At 40.4% G+C, this 22,875-nt stretch overlaps 1 protein-coding gene across 1 annotated transcript in view; it reads left to right on the top strand.

Annotated features, from left to right (window-relative positions):
- The window catches only part of cyld (cylindromatosis (turban tumor syndrome)), a 77,627-nt gene that overhangs the window by 18,602 nt on the left and 36,150 nt on the right, over window positions 1–22,875 (top strand). The window contains exons 4-11 of the mRNA XM_073070031.1: window positions 351–450; window positions 6,072–6,167; window positions 8,062–8,187; window positions 9,320–9,687; window positions 12,100–12,265; window positions 21,054–21,195; window positions 21,782–21,904; window positions 22,274–22,365. Of these exons, the coding sequence (XP_072926132.1) occupies window positions 351–450; window positions 6,072–6,167; window positions 8,062–8,187; window positions 9,320–9,687; window positions 12,100–12,265; window positions 21,054–21,195; window positions 21,782–21,904; window positions 22,274–22,365 (1,213 nt within the window). The remainder of the gene's footprint in view (window positions 1–350; window positions 451–6,071; window positions 6,168–8,061; window positions 8,188–9,319; window positions 9,688–12,099; window positions 12,266–21,053; window positions 21,196–21,781; window positions 21,905–22,273; window positions 22,366–22,875) is intronic.

Here is a 22,875-nt window from a genome sequence, read left to right as displayed (position 1 = left end):
AGTTGCTGCTATATGATTGGCTGTATAGATATTTACATTAACAAGCAGATGTACAGGTGTACCTAAAAGTGGCCACTGAGTGTATACTGCATCTAATACTGAACCTAAGGTACTCATTCAGAGCATAACCATCATCACTTTCAAATGCCCAGCCTTAAAGGAAGAACTACTGTGAAGAGCTGGGGGAACGATGGAAACAGAAGTTTAGTGGTGGATTGAGTAAAGACATTTAATATATGTAATTTCCTCAGGTATTACTCATTAAAAGCCAGGATGCATTGTTTATTAAATGATCAGAACAAGGATACTAATGATAATAACTTTTTAAAATTTAAAACTTGTGTTTCCAGGACAATGGCTTCAGTGATTGGGATGGCACATGGAATGGAACAGTGCTATGCAGACATCCACAAAGCATAGCTCTTCTTTGGATTGAAGATGTCACACCAGGTATACATCCTCAGATTTAAAATGAATTTTTCAAACTTGTATGGATAGGAAGTGTTCAGCAGAATTTGGGCAAATGCAGGCAAATGTGATTAGCTCAGGAAGGCAGTTTGGACAATATGGATGAGTTGGGATGAAGGGCTGGTTTCTGTGCTGTGTAACTTTGACTGGAATGGAGTATTCTTCTGTATTTTGCTGTCCTAAAGTGTTTAAAGAATAACATGACATAAATTTATAACTTTATACAATATCTATGTTTTTTTTCCCTCAAGAGGGTTCAAAACGTTTTTTCCCCATAAAATCATTTCTCAGGTTGGAACACTACTCTTCATGGACTCAATAGCAGTTATTAATATCAACTGAAGACCGAATCTAAAACTTTAACATTTTTTTAACATTCCATGAGTTTGGATCTAAATGAGATGGGTACAAGGCAAAAGCCATTGATGGAATATGTTCCACTTGCCAGGAGTGTTGAGCCCCAGCAAAGCACTAGAGGCTCAGTGTTATCCAAGGCAAAGCATTTCAAAGATCAAGGATCAGCTTTATTTGCCACATATGTTTACAGCTATTGGAAAGTTGCTGTGCTGAGTTGGCGCTAGATACAACAAAAATGTTGGAGGATAGAGTGTCATTTACTGGAATAGCATCGCATCCACCAACTTAAACATTCAATCCTGTTGGATTCTTTTGCTTTTGCGATGCAAAGGTTCTTTGGAAGTTAAGAATGAGGCATAAAATTTGTTATCAGTCTTGTTAAGTGTTTCAAGATCAGAGAGAGCAAAGAAAAAACAAAGAAAACTGTAGTCTGATAGTCTCAGATAACAAGAATTTCAGTGATAACAATTCACCTCTAAAATAGCCAAATTCAAGCAATGTGACACCTGCTACTGAAAACTAAGAAGCATCCAGAAAAATACAGAAGCAACTATACAGTACTTACTGGAAAATCCACTGAATTATTACATGAACCTTTTTGGTGATTATTCTAAAATTGCAAACAAACATAGGAAAGTTAAACTGCCAGAAAATTAACAATTCTGTATCCAAATCTAACAATCCCTCGATCGATAGAATACAGAGCATGTCATGCAGGCAGTGGCTGTAGAATGCAACGCAGGTACTCGTCTTCACTTCTCCAATGACACCACCTAATTGCCACTAAGGTTGGTAAGGGTAGCAGATACAGGTTGAATGGCACTCTGACTTGGAACTATTCCTACTTCATGATTGGTTATAAATTCTGAAAGTTCCTACCCACCAACATTGTGGGAATACTTCCACCAGAAGGGCAGCAGTGATTCAGGAAGTTACCTCACCACCATCTTTGCAAGTATAATTGAAGATTAGCAATAAATGCTAATCATGTCTATATGCTAGAAATAGACAAATAAACGTACAGGCTATTCACGCTAGCATGTTAAAACCAACTCCTAATTTGCAAACACGAGGCCTGATGAAGGATCTCGGCCCAAAACATCGACTCTTTGTTCCTTTCTATAGACTCTGCCTGATCTGCTGAGTTTGTTCCTCCAACATTTTGTGTGTTGCTCTTAATATTTTGTAGAGGGAAGTGACTGCAGATGCGTAGTTTGGAGCAAAAAACAAACTGCTGGAGGAACTCAGCCTGTTGAGTGATGTCTGTGGAGGCAAAGTAATAGTTGATATTTTGGGTTAAAACCCTGCATTATTCCTGATGCTCAACCTCCTTTGTTCTTTCAGCTTTTCTTTTGTTCTTGATATTTTACTTTTATTTGATTGACATGTTTATTTTTGAAACCATTAATATAGTGTTACCATGTAGTATATATATATGGGTTTAGAGCAGAATGCAATTGTTTAACATTGCTGTTGCTGAAGTATTAGTATGCATAGTAATGTTCTTTGTGATGTCATAGACCTCCAACCCTTTAACTCTGTGTTTATGTCAGTGCAATATTTGTAAACAATGTGTTTAGTGGATGATGTGATTGATATCTGAAGCTAAAGAGTCTTTCATGTATGTACCTTCTCCAAAGAAAAAACTAAATACAGAAAAGAAAGTTTAAAAAATAATGGTGATTTCCCTTTTGACCCTAATAATTGAGAAGGACTGAGAAAGATTGTAAATGATAAAATTATTTGGAAGGTAAAGAGAAACTGCTTTCTCTAATAGAAGTGTTTTATAAGGGGGCAAATCTATACAAAGATAAGTATTTTGGAGGTGTTATCAGCATGCAGTTGTGGTAAATCTGTAATTGTCCATGTGGTTAATAGGAATGGAGATTCATAGACCTGGATGTTGAGGGATATGGGATATAGAGAAGTAGATAGACCTAATGACAAAAATTGACCAAAGTGACTGGTGGAAGAATCTTGAAAAGACTAACCTAGTCATGTTGTTAGGATTGTAACATTGCTCAAAATGTAATTTGATTGACAGTGAAAGAGTTTCTGTTGATAATGCCATTTAAGCCAAACAATATAAACAGAAAGGTCATGATATATTATGGAGAACATACAATATATAGATGAAATATGATTTCTAGATTATTACTAAAAGTCTGCCAATATGATAGCTTTCATCCTAAAGCCCACTGTAAAGTTTATTATTAAGTATTTCACTTCTGATGCATTTATCCATTGGAAGCAAATTTCGTGATTTTGGTGAAAGCTATAATGTATTAAATTAATAATTGTCTGCTTGTGGTACCTCTTGATTACATTTGGAAGGTGCTAAAAGAAAACTGGTCAATTCATGACAGCTGCCACTGGTCTATGAAGAAGCCTCAGACTGTCCTATCAAATTATTCAGGTTTCACTTTCAAGGCTGCAACTGTCACATGTAATTAGCCAACTGAATTGCTGAAATTCTCTGAAAATTTTCTTTTGCAATTTAACTTCATCAAAATAATTGCACATTGTTGAAAACAGTGCATTGCATGAAGTTTAATGAAATTACACCATTTTGGGAAAAAATGATTCTGACACTTAACCAGAGAAATTGTTTTAATAGCAAGTTATCAAGTTTCTAGATGATTTGCAATCTATTTCAGTGCCGGCTGATGTAGCAAAAATAGGAAAGAATATCACCACAGTAGACTCTTAGGAACCATTACACTCTTGTTTTGTTCCAATAGTTATCATTGCAGTTTGGTCAGGGAATATATATGATGTTGAGACGGATGTGTGCCAGGATCAACCATTTTTCTTTTTGGCCTGGAAATGAAATGTTTTATAAAAATACTTAATTTCATAAATGGCCACAGAATATCTTACTGTTTATTTTCTCTATCTTCCACCAGCCAGTCCTGATTGTAATTTGAGTTGGGAAATTACTTTAGACCTGGGTCCTATGGCTAAATTCTGGAAATTTACTTCCTGAGTTGTTGTAAGACAATATTTAAAATACATTATATTATTTTAAACCTTGGATAGGATTGGAATACAAATTGTACAAAGCAAGGTCAGAAATATACTTTTACAACATTGTATTGTTGTCAGGGTCCGGTCCGGTCCGTAATCCGCATTCCGGGTCTCGATCCGGTCCGAGTGCTCCGGACTCCGGGTCTTGCAGCTGTCCCTCGTGGCCCCTTTGAGCCTGTTAAGATCTGCCTGGATCAAGGAGGCACACCTGTGGCCAATTTGGCTGCAGGTGTTTATAAGGGGCCGTGGGACGGAGACCGGGCGGGTGGTCGTTTTGTTCTGTATCCTGTTCTGCCCTGGTTGCCGACCTGCTTGGAATCCTGTCCTACCCTGGTTACTGCCCTGCTCAGAATCCTACTCTGCCCTGGTTGCTGGACTGTTCTGTATATGCTCTGTCCGGTTGGTCTTGTTCCCCTGCTTCTCTCCTGTGCGCTGGTCCTGCTGTTCCGCCTTATTCTCCTTGCTTGCGCTGCCACGCTGTCGGTTGCCTTTCCCAATTTACTAATGTACCCGGCGGATCACTGTAGTTTTGCTGCTTACCCTGGACCCAGATTCCTACCCGTTGCTTCAGTTGGGCGGGTCCAGCTGGACTGCCGCTGCCCGGCGGGGGTTCTGCCCCTTCTTACACGTTGCCTCCGTCGGGCAGGTCTGGCTGGACTGCCGCTACCCGGTGGGGGTTCTGCCCCGTCCACCTATTGCTCCCTAAGGGTTGTGCCCCGCACCTGTCCAGGTGTCTGCGACTGGCCCAGGCTTCTTTGTTCCCGCCTGGGAGGCGACCCTGCCCGGGATCCATGCGGCCCGCCCTAGGGACTCCTACCCTTTCCTCCCCTCGTTTCCCATGGATTGTGCCCCACACCTGCTCAGGTGTCCGCGACTGGCCCAGGCTTCTGTGTTCCCGCCTGGGAGGCGGCCCTGCTTGGGATCCCTGCGGCCCGCCATGAGGAATCTGCCTGCCTGCCCGCCCCGAACGGTGGGATCTGCCTGCCTGCCCTCCCCGAACGGTGGGATCTGCCTGCCTGCCCTCCCCGAACGGTGGGATCTGCCTGCCTGCCCTCCCCGAACGGTGGGATCTGCCTGCCTGCCCGCCCTCCCCGAACGGTGGGATCTGCCTGCCTGCCCGCCCGCCCCGAACGGTGGGATCTGCCTGCCTGCCCTCCCCGAACGGTGGGATCTGCCTGCCTGCCCTCCCCGAACGGTGGGATCTGCCTGCCTGCCTGCCCTCCCCGAACGGTGGGATCTGCCTGCCTGCCTGCCTGCCCTCCCCGAACGGTGGGATCTGCCTGCCTGCCTGCCCGCCCCGAAAGGTGGGATCTGCCTGCCCGCCCCGAAAGGTGGGATCTGCCTGCCCTCCCCGAACGGTGGGATCTGCCTGCCCTCCCCGAACGGTGGGATCTGCCTGCCCTCCCCGAACGGTGGGATCTGCCTGCCCTCCCCGAATGGTGGGATCTGCCTGCCCTCCCCGAACGGTGGGATCTGCCTGCCTGCCCTCCCCGAACGGTGGGATCTGCCTGCCCGCCCTCCCCGAACGGTGGGATCTGCCTGCCCGCCCTCCCCGAACGGTGGGATCTGCCTGCCTGCCTGCCTGCCCTCCCCGAACGGTGGGATCTGCCTGCCTGCCCTCCCCGAACGGTGGGATCTGCCTGCCTGCCTGCCCTCCCCGAACGGTGGGATCTGCCTGCCCTCCCCGAACGGTGGGATCTGCCTGCCCTCCCCGAACGGTGGGATCTGCCTGCCCTCCCCGAACGGTGGGATCTGCCTGCCCGCCCCGAACGGTGGGATCTGCCTGCCTGCCCCGAACCGTGAGATCTGCCTGCCTGCCTCGTCTGAACTCTGGGATCCTCCTGCCTGCCTGCCTCGTCTGAACTCTTGGGTCCAGCCCCGCCTGCATTAACCCTTACATGCCATAGCATCCCCATCCTGTCCTTCCCCTAGTACTTCAGTGTCTGCGTCCTGCGATTGGGTCCATCTGGCCCCCGTTCCTGACAATTGTGTACTTGTAGCAGGAATTTTTAAATGTGTATGCATTATTTCTATGCAGAATTTGGTGATTTAAGTTGGAGGTCCACATTATGCAAGCACGTTATTGCTGTTAGAGGAGAGAGCTGAGTTTCTGCTATGATCTAAGCTTGCAGCAGGGAAAGTAAATGTGCAACTGCAAGTATTTTGAAATTAAAAAAAGCCTGCATTGAAAGTGCTTGCTGTTCTCTGCAAATTTGCAGATACTTCAGACTCAAGACCACTGAAACAAAGCTTTGAATCATGTGCATGTAATGAAAAAATCTCTTCAAGTATAACTAACAGATCGAAGAATAAAGGTAGGAATAGTTTTCTGTTCTATTTCACACCATGATTCTCCTTTTTTTTAAAAAAAGGATTTTGTTGAAATGAAGTAGCAGATAGGAAGGACTTATTTTCCTTTAAACTCAATAAATGGCATATGTTGTAGATAGTTAGTAAATGTAGAGGGAAGATATTTTTTTCCATGTACAGTAGTAGAGATTTGAAACTCTTCCTTAAAACCCACTATCACATACATTGGATGGCATGTACTCAAACATGCAGTGCTGCAGGTTTGGCTGATTTTAATCAGCTGCTTTTTATCTGGCCTGCACATGATGGATGAAAAAGCTCTTATGTCTGAATATCAATGACTCTACCTTTCTGGGTCTTGATTTTACGATAGTTAGGGCTCTCAAGCAAAAATTAATATTACTTTAGAACTGTAATAATCCACTGTCCAATCATCTGGAAGTCTTGATGCTTCAGCAATAATTTATGTTGCATTTGATTTGCTGGGCATGCACCCTTCAAAATTAGTGGGTTCACTCCAAAATAAGTGTGTAATATCCAGAACAAAACTAATTAAAAATATTTGGTATTAATAGGGAATAACATCACATTGACTGGAAAATCTGCTGTTACAGTATCATAAAGTCCTGTGTGTGCTGGATTATTGAAGTTACATTGTATTACTGTGAAAATGTAACTAACTGATTGTTACTATTTCTCCGGAAGGCAATTCAGCTAAAGCTAAAATGTAAAGTGGTTCGGTTTTGATTGTATAGAGTATTGATGAGATCCAGTTTCCTTTATTGTGTACACTACTGGTCTCCTTGCTGAAGGAAAGATATAAATACATTGGAAGCAGTTCAGAGAAGTTCTGCTAGACTAATAAGTGGAATGGGTGGATTGTCTCTGGAGGACTGGTTGGTTAGCTTAAGTTTGTTTCCACTGAAATTTAGAAAAGTGAGAGGAGACTTGATAAGGAATGCTTAAGATCCTAAGGGTTTTTTGACAGGGTGGATATGGTGAGGATGTTTCCATGTGTGAGAAGGTCTAGAATAGGGAGTCACTTAAAAATAATAATTTAAGTCACACAAGGTGAAATTTTTATTTTTCAGTGGGTTGTAGAGATTATGAACTATTTTCCTCAAAGGGTGATGAAAGCATTCTTCGAATATTTTTAAGGCTAAGGTAGATGGTCTAGATAAGCAAGTATGAAAGGTAATACAGGTAGATGGGGCGTAGAGCTAAAATGACAGTCGGATTGACCAAGACTGGCAGAGTAGGCTTAAGAGTTGACCTACTGCAAATTCATGCTTGTATATTGAATGGGGAATTTGCGAGGAATGGAGTTTTATCTTTTTTTTTCCATACCAAGTTTATATTAGCTTTGATGGTATTGGTCCCTTGCTAGAGGGCAATCCAATGCTGATAAGAATCCTCTGGTCCTTTTTTAATCTATGTGCCATACATGAACCTTGACAGGTAGTTTTCCAGACATTACAGGCAAGCCAATAAAACAGGATTCAGGAGCAGAAAAAGATTACTGGTGCAAGAATGAATAGTAAGTTAATCAATGCCTCTGTTATTTTAATAAAAGAGAATTAATAGATCTATGCTCAGCAGCCATATAAAATTAGCATATCAGATCAGTTGTATTAACATAACATTTGCTTAGCATATAATAATTTTCACCTTTTATATATTAAGGATGCAAAATTATCTTAGTTTTGTTCACTGGAGTTATAATGAATTGCTTCAGTATATTTTAAAAACTTTATCCACATTGTCAGTTTTCTACTTTGTTTTCTAAAGCAAGGTGGCATTTTAAACAAATCTTTATTGATTTTATTTATTGTTCTACATATGGCCCAGGATCGTAAATATTCTGTTCTTTAATGCAGAATTTGACTTTGTCATCTACAGGGCTTGTTTCACAGTCTGGAAAATCTCCAGGTCATAACCGGAGCCGATCAGAATTGCGTTGTACATTAAATGGCACATTGGTTGATCCACAAACAAAATCCAAAAGTACATGGTATATTAATGAAGGTAATAAACAAAGGAATCACCAGATTTTATCTTTACAGTAGCACAACTGTTGGTGCTGGTAACAACATGTCATTCACATGTGTAAAATTTGTTGGTCTTGCAATGTAACACTATAGCATTAATTTTATATTGTAACTCAAAATGACTGCAGAAGCTAGAAATTTGAAGTGGAAAAAAAATGTTGCAAACTCTCAGCAGGTCAGGCAGCATCTGTGGAAGCATAACATCTAACATTTCAAGTATATGATTCTTCATGAGAATGAACTATTAACTGTGTCTCTTTTCACAGATATTACTCAACTCTTGAGTGTTTCCAGCATTTTCATGTTACTAGACTAGGAGCCTAAAGGTCTAATCCAGTGTTCTGGAGATTAATCTAATCCCGTTGAACCAACTGGGAGGTTTAAAGTTATTTAGTAAATAAAACTGAAATAGAGTGCCTTTTCAGTAAGGATCATATAGGCCTGTTTGAAAAACTCAGCTGTTTCCCTAATGTCCTCTAGGGACGAAGTCTGTTAGTAGCAGCTGTGATATAGTTTATCTGTTTCTACATTCACACCTTAGCAATTGAGTCTGATCTGTCCAAGCAAGCTACTGGAGTCCAGATGCTATAAAGAACAATGTTGATTAAAAATACAGGTGAATAATCAGGTATTACCTGACAGAAATACACAAGGTCTAGTCACCCCTTGCATAGCTATTTACAATCAGGGCAACTGCCAAAATTTGGCAGGATTTTCTTCTAAACTTGACAGTCATTCTAACTGAATCACAACTTTCAGTTCCCTTTTTCTGAGTACTTTCATATTCACTTTTATAAAGGCTGTTAATAAATCTACTTTTGTCATCTGTTGAGCTGTGCATTCTAGGTCATAATGATTAATTATATTTTTGGTGCTCCCTCTTGTTCTTTTGTACTGTCACCTTAAATTACTGACCTCTCTGTATCTCTGGGTTGTATTTGGGCAATTGGAGGCACTGCTGTACATATAATTTATATAGTTGTATATAATTTAATTATTGATATATCCTTCACTACAACAGGTGAGTTTAATATTGATTTAATATTAAAATCATATTTCACAATTGAAAACAAAATTAGACAGTTATAATGTACTTTTTATCTTTTTAGGAAGCGAAGATGCAGCAAAATCACTAGTAGATACACAGTCAGACTTGAGTCAGTCACCACCCTCATCACTTCAAGCCACACTTTCAAATGAAAACAAATTCCATTCATTACCCTTTAGCCTCACCAAAAAGTCAAGTGTAAATGGAAGCATTGGCCATCCCCTTTCTTTGTCTGTTCAATCAGTAATGATGGATGTGAATACCAGTACAAATGAAGACACTGAAGTGGTTAGAGTGCCACCCAAAGAGAAACCCAGTCTGGAAGAGGGCTCATTGGTACAAGTGAAGGAAAATCCTCCTCTCTATGGAGTAATTCGGTGGATTGGCCAGCCTCTTGGAGTTAACGAGCAGATCGCTGGACTTGAACTTGTAAGTAGTGTGGAAATGATGCTCAAAGTAAAATCTGTAAGGCAGCTAGCGCACTGTCTGGACGTGCTACCTTGCAATGATTGAACCAAGTGACCCTCTGCATCCAAGAGGCACCCTGCAAGCCAAAATGGGTTCTCAGTAGTGAAAATTTCAGGCATTGCATTTTGATGTGATGGCTCTTGACAGCTCAGCATTGTCAAATTGCTTTGAGCTATATTTTTTTCAGTTTTTCCAATGATCGTGGACATTTAAACCCCTTCAAAAATAAGATGCAGTGGATTCTGATACACATCAGGACCTGTACATTTTGGCCCAATTAAGTAGCTGTCCCAATTAGCTGATGTTTCGTGGAAATAATTAAAAGTAATTTTAAAAAACTATTATTTAACTGAGGAACAAATTGTGCATTTAAATGAGCAACAAAACAAATTGTAACACTATCAATACTGCTACAATACTATAAAATGTGTTTTTGTTCATAATAGTTATCAATGGAGGAATTAATCCAGTATACACTGTTCTTTTGATTGACTGTAAATGAACAAAATCACTGCAGGCACCTCATGCAGATAATGGACTGCCTTAATGCAATCCTTTCAATGCTCGTCTCCTCCAAATCTTTTTTAAATTATTATTGTAATGTTCAAGATGATTGTCAATACCTTAATTTGTAGTTCCTAACTTATTGAAGTAATGAAATTGTTTCATTTTCACTTCTGGCCTCTTCTGGCATCTTGAAGCCTGAATTATTGAAACCACTGTGAGCAAACCAGTTCTGATTTGTCTTACTACTTATTTCTTGCCAACTATCAGTGACAAGAACCACTGCTTTTTGAACACCCAACGCATGCAACGGACGCTCTTTAAACTGTTTGCTCTAAGCGTGGTGTAGGGTCTAACAATGACACAAGTGTCCATGACTGACACTATTAAGAAACTGTTCAGCAACAGTATCCTGCCCCAATTAAATAGCATAGTATCCCAAATAAACAAAGAGAATCCTGGCTATATTCTCAATTAGTTTTTGTTTTTTAAGAGTTGTCCCAAATAAGCTGCTGCCCTGATAACTGGAATCCATTGTATTTTTTTTGGAAGTATTAGAATATAATTAAAAGTATAAAATGACTAGTGCTTGCTTTTTCCAGAGTGTCAGTGACTCTGTTGATCCTTGGCTTAAAGCTCATGATGAATGCAAAATACATCTTGCCCCTCTCCTTAGCATGAACATACACTCTTGTTGAACCCAATGAGTTCAGGGGTGAAATGGGAGCACTAATCCAATGGTATACATTTTCTATCTTGTCTCAGATCTGCTCATTTGTTTGAGCACATTCGGAAAACCACGAAATACAGGTGCTCACTGGTTGTCAAGCCAATTCAAATTGGTCCAGTTGTATTTTTTTCCTTCAAGCATATTTTGGAAAACTTTGCTTGGCTTGCTTTAGAAAATTGATTTGTTGGCAGATGAAATTTGTTTCAAGCTTGAGTGAGGAGTGGTGATTTTATACAAAAAGAGCATCTGTGCATATAATTCATTTTCCTTATTAAATTCCTGCTTCTAAGCCATGTTTAGTACGTTGGATATCGTAACCCAATATTTATAAAATACAGTTTCAGTTTTGTTATGAGCTTCAGTGCCTTCTAATAATCTACTGTTCAATACTGTATAACAAGCGTGGATGTATTATAAATCTTGGTTGATTATGTTGTTGTATCTCATCTGCCTGACATCTCCAAATGAGATGGTATTTTCCTTTAACCTTGCAATAGTCATACTGGGGTCTGCCAGTGATGCTACCCATTACAACAAAATTGATTTTCAGTTGGATATTGAATTGACCATTGAAATTTATTTTGTGCACAATTGTAGTGGATAAAGGGGTATTTTGTTTAACTATCACCCTTTTAAAGAGAGTGAGTTTAATTTGTGCATCAACTATCTCAAGATGTCACCATCTACTATACAGCTAATTAAGTCCCTTTTTAAAAAAAAGTATAGTAACTGTTGCATTGTAGGGAAGTGTAATAGTCAGTTTGTTATTTCTGAACTGTCCAATGGATTAAACATATCGCTGAGATGGAGGAGGGCTACCATGTGGTCTTTTATGTCTACATGGAATTTGCATCGAGAACTTCTGGCTTCATTTTGCACCTAGAAAATAGCTTCTTTATCAGCATAATACTCCAAAATACTGTAAAATCAAATGTTTTCCCTTCAGCCTCTTTAAAGGAACATAAATCCACAACCACTCGGCTGAGAGGTGAGACCTTAAACCTTATCGATGAGAATTCTATTGGACACTAAATATGGATTGCGGGCAGTTATTAAGTACATTTCTCACACTTGTAAGCATAGAGATGTTGACTTTTTTAGTTTTAGAATGATAGTTCTAGATTCTTATTTTCATTCAGGAAGAAGAAAGTGCAGGCTGTACGGATGGTACTTTCAAGGGAGTGCGTTACTTTGTATGTGCATCAAAGAAGGCATTATTTGTAAAGCTTAAAAGCTGCCGGCCTGACTCAAGATTTGCATCATTGCCTCATCACTCCAATCAAATTGAAAGATGCAATTCAATTGGTATTTTTTTTATATAGTTTTGCCTTTCCATTGTATGAGTCTTTCATATTTCTTTAGTCATTTCTGGTCAAGGTTTCTTTACCATGTGTTTTTTGACAATGCTGTTTGTTCTCTTACTGATTCAAGTCAGTTTTTCTGGCTACTCCATTATTTTTCATGCAGCTGTTTGTCACAAGTGTCAGTTTGAATTAAAATTTTCACAGCAGGATGTTAATGTTTTTTTTTCCTCTTCCTCATTCCTGCTTTTGTGTATTGATGAAATTTACAACAGATTAAGATGTGATAAATATTTAGAATTAAATCAGTTACCTGTCAGAAACAGAAATTTTAATTGGTGTAGCAAAATTGAGAAGATACAAGAAATTAAAATGATCTTCACTGAAAATAAGATGGATGTTATAAATTCTGTTTAGAAATCAATAACCTGAAATGTTAACCCTGCCTTTGTTACCATTGATGCTCCATGACCTTTTTGGGTATTATTAGTGCTTTATTTTTATTTCAGATATCAAGCGTCCACTGTGTTTTGTGTTCATATATTTTTTAAGTGCTGGGGGGTAGGGAGTGACTTAAAATGGTGGCTAAAATTGCTGCAAATATTGTGTTTTAAAGAATGACAAAAGTGCCTACATTTTTAAAGTTGCTATTTGTAGATGAAAGCTTCAAGGAAAAATTATTGATCAAATTCATACCAGGAGTTGGTAACTTGTGTGGGCATTACTGAACCATGTACTATGGGAGGCTAGAAGGAATGAAAGTATTTGTTCTGCAAAGCTAAATTGACATAACCCACTGGAAGAACTTTATACGCAGAGGAAAGTAGCTCTCTGTATCACCCCTGGGCTTTTGTTCCTTTTGGATTGTCAGAATGAAAATCAGGTTTAATATTACTAGCACATGTTGTGAAATTTGTTGTTTTGCAGCAGCAGTGCATTGCAATACATAATTAAAAAACTAAATTGCAATAAGGAATATATTTTTAAAACTAAATTAAATAATTAACAAAAGAGTGCAAAAAATTGTTAAAGTAGCGTACATGTGTTCATTGCCCATTCGGAAATCTGATGGTGGAGGGGAAGAAGCTGTTGAGTGTGTCTTCAGGCTTCTGTACCTCATCCTTGATGGTAGCAATAAAAGAAGGCACGTCCTTGGTTTGGGGGTCCTTGATGACAGATGCTGCCTTTTTGAGGCATCGTCCTTTGAAAATGTTCTCGATGCTGTGGAGGTTAGTGCTCGTGGCTGAGTTTACAACTTCCTGCAGCTTTTTCCCATCCTGTGCTGTTGCTCCATCATGCCAGATGTTGACACAACCAGTCAGTGTTCTCCACGGTACATCTGTAGAAATCTGCAAGAGTCTTTGGTGTCATAACAAGTCTCCTCAGACCCCTGATGAAATATAGCCATTGTCATGCCTTCTTTGTAATTGCTTCAGTATGTTGGGCCCAGGATAGATCTTCAGAAATATTGACATGAGGGCACTTGAAACTGCTCACCCTTTCCACTGCTCATCCCTTGACGTTCTTTTATTGAAGTCTACTTTCAATTACTTGGTCTTACTGACATTGAGTGCAAGGTTATAGTTATGACACCACTCAACCAGCCGATCTATCTCACAATTGTATGCCTCCTCATCACCGTCTGAAAATTCTGCCAACTACAGTTGTGTCATCGGCATATTTTATAGATGTCATTTGATCTGTGCCTAGCCACCCAGTCATGGGTGTAGAGAGAGTGGAGCAGTGGGCTAAGCGCACATTCTTGAGGTGTACTATTGTTGACAGTCAGCGAGGAGGAAATGTTATTTCTGTTCCGCACTAACTATGACCTCCTTTGAGGAAGTCAGTGTTCCAGTTGTAGAGGGAAGTACAAAGGCCCAGGATTTGGAGCTTGTTAATTAGTACTGAGGGTATGATTGTGTTGAACAGTAGCCTGATGTAGGTATTACTATTTTCCAGGTAACCCAAGGCTGAGTGGAGGGCCAGTGGTATTGCATCTGCTGTAGACCCATTGTGGCCGTGAGGCAAATTGCAGCAGGTCCAAGTCCTTGCTTAAGCAGGAGTTGATTCCAGCCATGACCAATCTCTCAAAGCAATTTATTACAGTAGAAGTAAGTGCAACTGGGCGATCGATGGTCATTGAGGCAACGTAGCTGCTCTTCTTGGATACTGGTATGATTGCCAGTCTTTTGAAACAGGTGGGAACTGTCGAATGCAGCAGTGAGGGATTTGAAGATGTCCATGAACAGTCATACCAGTTAGTTGCCTCATCAGGTACACCGTCTGGGCCAGACGCTTTGCAAGTTGTGTCCCATTGTGCAATACTACTTACAGAAAAGGGCCTATATGGTAATTTGACAGTGCCGCATTGCTTGCGGGTGCGTATCTTATGCAGCTTGACTGATGTAACCTTCTGTTTGACAGTTGTTGACTGTACCTCCACTACATGCTTGTTGATGGTGGATGAATGGCAGAGTAGCTTGTCTAAAGTTAAGTTTGAATATATTATTCACAAAAGCAGCTGGCTAAGAAATCTGTTAACAAAGTTCAAGTTCAAAATAATGTATATGTTACCATTTGCTATCTTGAGATTTGTTTTTGTAGGCATTTATTGGGGGAAAAAAGGAAATACAATAGAATTAATGAAAAGCTATGCTTAGACAGAGTGGCAAGCAACCATTGTGCAAAAGACATATTGTGCAAATAAAAAAACAATACTGAGAATGAGTTGCAAAGAGTTCTTGAAAGTGTGTCTGTATGTCATAGAATCAGTTCAGAGTAGTAGCGATTGAAGTTATCCACACCACTCATAACTGTTTCTGAACTAGTGATGTGGGACCTGACGTTTCTGTATCACTTGCCAGGTGGTAGTAGTCCTTTGACACACCCTGAACTAAGACTACCACTTTGCATTTAATTAAGATAATATATTATGTCAATAGAGTTGGATATTAATAACTGTAAGGAAATTGAACACTACAGGATGTGTGGCAGAACCTCCTGAGAAGTTCTCACTGCTATCATTCTCTGTATTGTTCTTTTTGACTTGCTATGGAATTCAGCAGAGTGCCAGCTTCCAGCTATTTCTCAGCAGTTCCATATGGAAATCAAAGTTCAAAGTAAATTTTATTATCAAAGTACATATGTCATCATATGCAACCCTGAGATTAATTTTCTTGTGGGCGTACTGTACAAACCTTTAGAATAATAACTATAACAGAATCAATGAAAGACTGCCCACTAGGGCGTTCAACCAGAGTGCAGAAGACAACAAACTGCTCAAATGCAAAAAGAAGAAACAATGATATAAATAAATAAGCAATAAATACAGAGAACATGAGAAAAGAGTCCTTGAAAGGAAGTCTATTGGTTGTGGGAACATTTCAATGATGGGGCAAATGAAGCCGAGTGAAGTTATCCCCCTTGGTTCAAGACTCTGATACCTGAGGGATAGTAACCGTTGCTAAATCTGGTGGTGCGAGTTCTAAGGCTCTTGTACCTTCTTTCTGATGGGAGTGGTGAGAAGAGAGTATGTACTGGATGGTTGGGTCCCTGATGATGGATGCTACTTTCCTGCGACAGTGTTTTATGTAGATGTGCTCAATGGCAGGGAGTGCTTTACCCGTGATGGACTGGGCCATATGCATGACTTTTTGTAGAATTTTCTGTTCAAGGGCATTGGGGCTTCCATACCAGACTGTGATGCAACCAGTCAATAAACTCTCCACTACACATCTATAGAGGTTTGTCAAAGTTTTAGATGTTACGCCGAATCTAAGGAAATAGAGGCACTGCTGCACTGTCTTCGAAGTTGCACTTCGTATGTGCTGGGCCCGGAGCATGTCCTTTGAAATAATACCTTGGAACCTAAAGTCGCTAACCCTCTCCACTTCAGATTCCCCCAAAAAGGACTGGCGCATTGACCGCTGGTTTCCCTCTCCTGAAGTCTCTAATCAGTTCCTTGGTCTTGCTGACATTGAGTGAGAGGTGGCTGTTATGACACCACTCAGCCAGATTTTCAGTCTCCCTCTTGCATGCTGATTTGTCTACCTTCAATTGGGCAATGACAGTGGTGTTATCAGCAAACTTAAATATGACATTGGATCTGTGCTTAGCCACACAGTCATAAGCGTAAAGCAAGTAGAGCAGGAGGCTAAGCACACAGCCTTGTGATGCACCTATGCTGATGGAGATTTTGGAGGAGCTGTCATTGCCAATTCGAACTGACTGGTCTGCAGGTGAGGTAATACAGGATCCAATTGCACAGCGAGATTTTGAGGCCAAGGTCTTGGTGCTTATTGACTAGCTTTGAGGGGATGGTGAGTGTTGAGCTGTAGTTGATGAAGAGCAGCCTGCTGCTGTAAGCATCTTTGCTGTTCAGATGTTATAGGGTTGAGTGAAGAGCCAATGAGATGACATCTGCTGTGGGCCTGTGGCACCTGTAGGCATATTGGAGTGGCTTCTCAGGCAGGACTTGATATGTTCCATCACCAGCCTTTCTAGACACTTTGTCACTGTGAATGTAAGTGCAACTGGGTGATAGTCAGGTCACCACGCTCTTCTTCGTCACCGGTGTAATTGAAGCCTGCTTGAAGCAGGTGGGTACCACACGCTGTCAAAGCAAGTGGTTAAAGATATCAGTGAACTCTCCAGCCAGTTGATCAGTACTTGGCCAGCTTCTGTCTGGGCTGGATGTGTTTTGTGGGTTCACCCTTCTGAAGGCAACTTGCATGTTGGCCTCAGAGACTAAAATCATAGGATCATTGAGGGATGCAGGAGTTCATGATGATTCCTCCATGTTTTGACTGTCGAAGCAAGCATTGAACTCATCTGGAAGTGAAGCCCTACTGTCGCCTCTGTTGCTTGATTTCTCTTTTTAAGAGGCGATAGTATTCCAGCCCTGCCATAACTGTCGAGCATCCATCATTGGTTCACGTTTGGTGTGGAATTTCTAATTTACCTGTGAGATAGCTTTCCAGAGATCGTACATGGACCTCTTGTAACACTCTTGGTCACCACACTTGAATGCCTCTGATCTGGCTCTTAGTATATTTTGGATTCGTGGTTCATCCAGAGATTTTGACTGTGGAAGACTCTGAATGATTTAGTGGGGGCACTATCTTGCTTTGCGGCTGTGTGTAAGCAAATATATTTCAAGGTTGTACAATTTATACATTCTTTGATAATAAATGTACTTTGAATCTACAGCTGTTTTAACTAAATCTGTTACAACCATACTGTATTCACTCAGACCCTTTGAGTGCTTGAACATGGCCCAGTCCACTGACTCGAAGCAATCCTGTAGCAGCTCCTCTGTTTTCCATGGCCACCTCTTTGTTGTCTTAATCTCTGGAGTTTTGCTCTTTAGCCTATACCTCTCTGCAGGTCAGAGAAGGACAGCCAAGCAATCCGATTTACCAAAATGCAGTCTGGGCAAGGAATGGTAGGCATTCCTTAACTTAGTATAACAGTGGTCCAGTATATCGAGACCTCTGGTGCTCCTGATTATATGCTGATGGTAATTGGACAGGGTTTTTCTCAACAAGTTGGTCGAAGTCTCTGACTGATTTGAAATGTGTTGGGATGGACTGTTTCTTGTGTGGAGATGGCATTATGCAGGATCACGAGCACTTGATTGTAGTCAGCTGCTGATGATATGTAAACAGCATATCATAAGTCTACACAATGAACCCACATCAAGTTAATGTACTCAATGTCTCCATTAACTAAATTCAGCTTTTAAATGTTCCTGAAGTATTAAAGTTGTTTTTTTTTCCGTTTTAACTCTACATGTTTCTGTGTGCTTCATACATTCAAGGTGCTTGATATTTTTGATAGTAAACTAGAAGAGCAGTGAGGAGAGGGAGTTGGTTGGTTGGCTGTCAAATTATTCTTGCAGGGGTGCTTGTCATTACAAGGTTTACTGAGCAGCTAAGTGCCCTCTTCTGGGCAATGTTGTTGCTGGATATGCTCCAGACTTTGTCTTGGTCCTGGACACTACTGTCCCACAGATCTCAGTGAACGTACTCCTACTCCTTGGTCTCAATGTGCCACTGTGTTGGACTTCCCAACCAACAGACCTCAGACAGGATGTACAACTGCTCCTTCCTCTCCATTGGCCTCAACACAGGTGCCTCCCCACACCCCAGGGCTGTGCAATGAGCCCATTGCTGTATGCTCTCTTCACATATGACTGCACGGCCAAGCACCCAAGAAATCACATTGTCAAGTTCACCAATGACATGACAGTGGTGGGGCTCATTGCCAACAACAATGAGACAGCCTACAGAGAGGAGATGAAAGAGCCCAAGGCCTGGTGCCAGGCAGATAACCTCTTCTTCATTGTCAACAAGACAAAGGTGATAGTTATGGACATCAGAAGAATTTGCACCACTCACACCCCTCTTTACATCAGCACTACAGCAATGAAAACTGAGCAGTCTCAAGCTCCTGGGAGTCCACATCTCGTACAACCTCTCATAGTCTCAGAATGCGTCCTTCACAATCAGGAAAGCTCACCAATGCTTCTGCTTTCTGAGGAGGCTGAAGACAGCTGGACTTTGCACATCTATACTCACGTCCTTCCACAGATGCACAGTGGAAAGCATGTGAACATGCACCATCACTTCATGGTATGGAAACAGCACTGTGGCGGACATGAGAAATAGGAGCAGGAAAAGGCCATCCAGCCCGTCGAGCCTGCTCCACCATTCAATATGATCATGGCTCTCTGACCATGGACTCATCTCTGCCTACCTGCCTTTTCCCTATAAACTTTAATTCCCCTACTATGCAAAAACCTAAGCAACCTTGTCTTAAGTCTATTTTCTGAGGTAGCCTCCACTGTTTCATTGGGCAGTAAATTCCACAGATTTACCACTCTTTGGGGAAAAGCAGTTTCTCCTTAACTCCATCCTAAATTTACTCCCCCAAATCTGGAGGCTATGTCCCCTAGTTCTAGTCTCACCTACCAGTGGGAACTACTTTATTGCCTCTATCTTATCTGTCCCTTTCATAATCTTATGTTTCTATAAGATCTCTTGTTCTGCTGAATTCCAGCGAGTACAGTCACAGGTGACTCAATCTCTCCTCAGTCTAACCGCTTCATCTCTGGAATCAACCTGATGAACCTCCTCTGCATTGCTTCTAAACCCAGTATATCCTTCCTCAAGTAAGGAGACTAGAACTGCACACAGTACTCCAGGTGCGGCCTCACCAGTACCCAATACTGTTGCAGCTCAACCTCCCTGCTGTTAAATTCAATCCCTGTAGCACTGAAGGCCAACATTCCTTTTGCCTTTTTGAAAGTCTGCTGCACTTGCAAACCAATCTTTTGCAATTCATGCACAAGCACTCCCAAATCCATCTGCACAACAGCATGCTGCAGTCTTTTGCCAGTTAAATAATAATCTGATCTTCCATTTTCCCTTCCAAAGTGGATGACCTTGCATTTACCAACACTGTACTCCCATCTGCCAGACCCTTGCCCACTTTCTTAACCTATCTATATCTCCCTGCAGACTCTCCATATCCTCTGTACAGTTTGCTTTTCCACTCAATTTAGTGTCATCAACAAACTTGGATACACTGCACTCAGTCCCCTCTTCCAACCTTTGCGGCACACTGCTCACCACTGATTGCCAGCCATGCATCCCAACACTGTGTTCTATTTGGTTAACCAATTCTCTATCCATGCTAATACATAATCCCCAACTCTATGCATCCTTATCTTATGGATAAATCTTTTATGTGGCACCTTATCAAACGCCTTCTGGAAATCCAAGTAAATAACGTCCATCTATCCACTGCTGTGCTTGTTACATTCTCAAAGCTATCTTATGTATTTATATTTATTGTGTTTCTTTTGATTGTTTTTATGTGCTGCATTGGATCTGGAGTAACAAATATTTTGTTCTCATTTAAACTTGTGTACTGAAAATAACACTAAGCAATTTTGAATCTTGTGTTGGAAGGCGGCCAGTCTGCACGATGTAATCACTTGCAGAAAATTCGAGGCCACTTGCTACCGTGTCTGGAATGAAATAACAAGCAGAAATGCTGGAGTACTGTACGCAGCTGGTCAGGGAGCATCATGGTGATAGAAACAGTTACCATTTCATATTAATGACTTTTTATCTCTGCTCTGCAGAGTGGATAGACAAATAGGTGTCTTGCTTGTATTTTACCCTGTCAAAATGCAGTTCAATTGGATTGGACTCCTGAACACTTGGAGCTCATAATCTTTGGGTTTGCTGATCTCCTTAGCAGTTTGAACTTTAGAAAACTACTCATGTCTCATTTGTATTTTCCAAAATACAGTACCATCTCGGGTGACTATCAAAACAAAATCACTGTCCTCTTTCCTGTTTTTCCCCTATACCTCAGTATTCAGATGTTTTCTTACATTAAAATGTAGATATTGTTTTGCCTGTCTGATTTCTCCTTCCTATGATTTGTAATCATGATAGTACAGCTACATTGCAGCAAATAGTCAATTTAAAAAATTTTTGCTGTTTTATCTGAGTCTTCATTCATCCTGTAGCACTGAGAAAAGCCTGCTCAACTTAATTAACATTACATCAAGTAATATTTTCATCCCTAGCACTTAATGTGTTTGTATAGAAATAGTTTAACTTTCTTTTTGTGTGAATGATGTTTGTAATTAGGTGCAACTTTATGATCATTTGATGTAACTACATACTGAATTGATATTCAAAAACACTAGGCTCCGTACTGTGCATTTCTTCATAAACAGTAATGCAAAAACATAGCTTAGTTTGTTTTTATTTTAGCATTTGGAGGATACCGAAGTGAAATAGTTAAAGAAAACACCCCTCCCAAGATGGAGAAGGAAGGCCTAGCCATAATGGTTGGAAAGAAAAAAGGCATTCAAGGGCATTACAATTCCTGTTATTTGGACTCCACATTATTCTGGTAAGCGTGTATAATTGCCTTGCTATGTGTGGCTCTGAACTTGAGCAATGACTTTCTCCTTGCCCCGTTTCTCATTCTGAGTCTGTATAGTCTAACACATTAGTGTAGCAATTTGGGCTTTCTGGAGTTTGGAGTTCAATTCCAGTGCCGTTCTGTAAGGAGTCTACGCCCTCCTTGTGGAATGTGTGATTTCCTCCCACAGTCTAAACACCTACTGGGTAGGTTAATTGGTCATGTAAGTTGTCCCGTGATTAGGTTAGGGTTAATTGGGTTTGCTGGAGGTTGCTGGGGCATCGTGTCTCAAAGGGCCAGAGGGGCCTACTGCACGTTGTATCAATAAATAAAATGTGACTCATTCTCCTAGGATCTGTCATGATCCTAGGATTGGAAGGGCATTAACCAAAGAACACTGGGAGGGAGGAGACAGAGACATAGATGCTGATTATTGTATGTTACAGGTTTGATGTGGGAAAAGATAAATCTTAGTACACATGTTGACACATTTATAGCTGAAGTAGTTAACCAAATTTATATTTAATGATGCTGTAATTAAGTATTTCCTTACGATTTAACATTTTCTTCACAGTATGTTCGCTTTTAGCTCTGTGTTGGATACTGTATTACTTAGGCCTAAAGAAAAGGATGATGTTGAATTTTATACTGAAACACAAGATTTATTAAGGACAGAAATAGTCAATCCTTTGAGAAAGTAAGTACAATGAGGTTTTGTATAATTTCAATATTTATAGAAGCATAGTCGAATGATTTTGAATTTCAGAAATAATTGAAGTTTAAAACAGATGTCTTGGAAAAATCAAAGTCTTGAATTGACATACAGTCAAAAGAAAATGGAAATTTCTGAGGAATGTTAACATGGAAATCTGTTTTTGTGTTTTCAAAAAATACAAAATATTCAGTGGAGTGTAAGTTTTTATCAGGGAAACTTAAAAGTAAATTAAACTTCATTGTTGAAAACCATATAGAAGCAGCATTTGGATTACTTGAAAACTTGTGACTGTGATGTCTGGTATGCTGCTGTCATTCATTGATACTAGAAAACTGTCCTTCTTTCTTCTAGTCATGGCTACGTATCTGCTACTAAAATAATGAAACTTAGAAGAATTCTTGAAAAGGTTGAGGCAGCTTCAGGATTTACCTCAGAAGAGAAAGGTGTGCCGCCTTTGTGTTTTGGTGTGTGTATGGTTTCAGTTTAAAATTGAGGAAGAGGGATTTCAGTGGAATCCATTAAAGTTTCATAATATTTAGGGTTTTAAAACTACTGTGTAATATTTAATACAATACATTATGATTCTACTATAGCTTTGAAAATATTTCCTTGTATCTTCAATTATCACTGAAAATATTTCTTTATCTGTTCATCATTCACAGGCAATTGTACTTATTTCAGATTCCTTTCTGAACCAAAAATAATTTTACATCTGCCATGTTCCAGTCACGGTAGTCAGACCTACAGCAAAGTTCTCATGATTTATCTGCAAACTAACTGCTTAGCCTCACTCTGAGTTCCTTGTAATGTGAATGTAATTTTACAGCTTTGTGCTTTGAATTTATTTACCAGGAACTACGTTGAGACACTCGAAACTTAAGTCTAATCTTGACTTGGATGGTCTTATTTTCAGTTGCCATAGAAATATGCAGACTCCTACATTTAGCCAGCTG

The sequence above is a fragment of the Hemitrygon akajei genome, chromosome 17, assembly GCF_048418815.1.
Source record: "Hemitrygon akajei chromosome 17, sHemAka1.3, whole genome shotgun sequence".
NCBI lineage: Eukaryota > Metazoa > Chordata > Chondrichthyes > Myliobatiformes > Dasyatidae > Hemitrygon > Hemitrygon akajei.
This window is presented reverse-complemented; position numbering and strand designations above follow the sequence as displayed.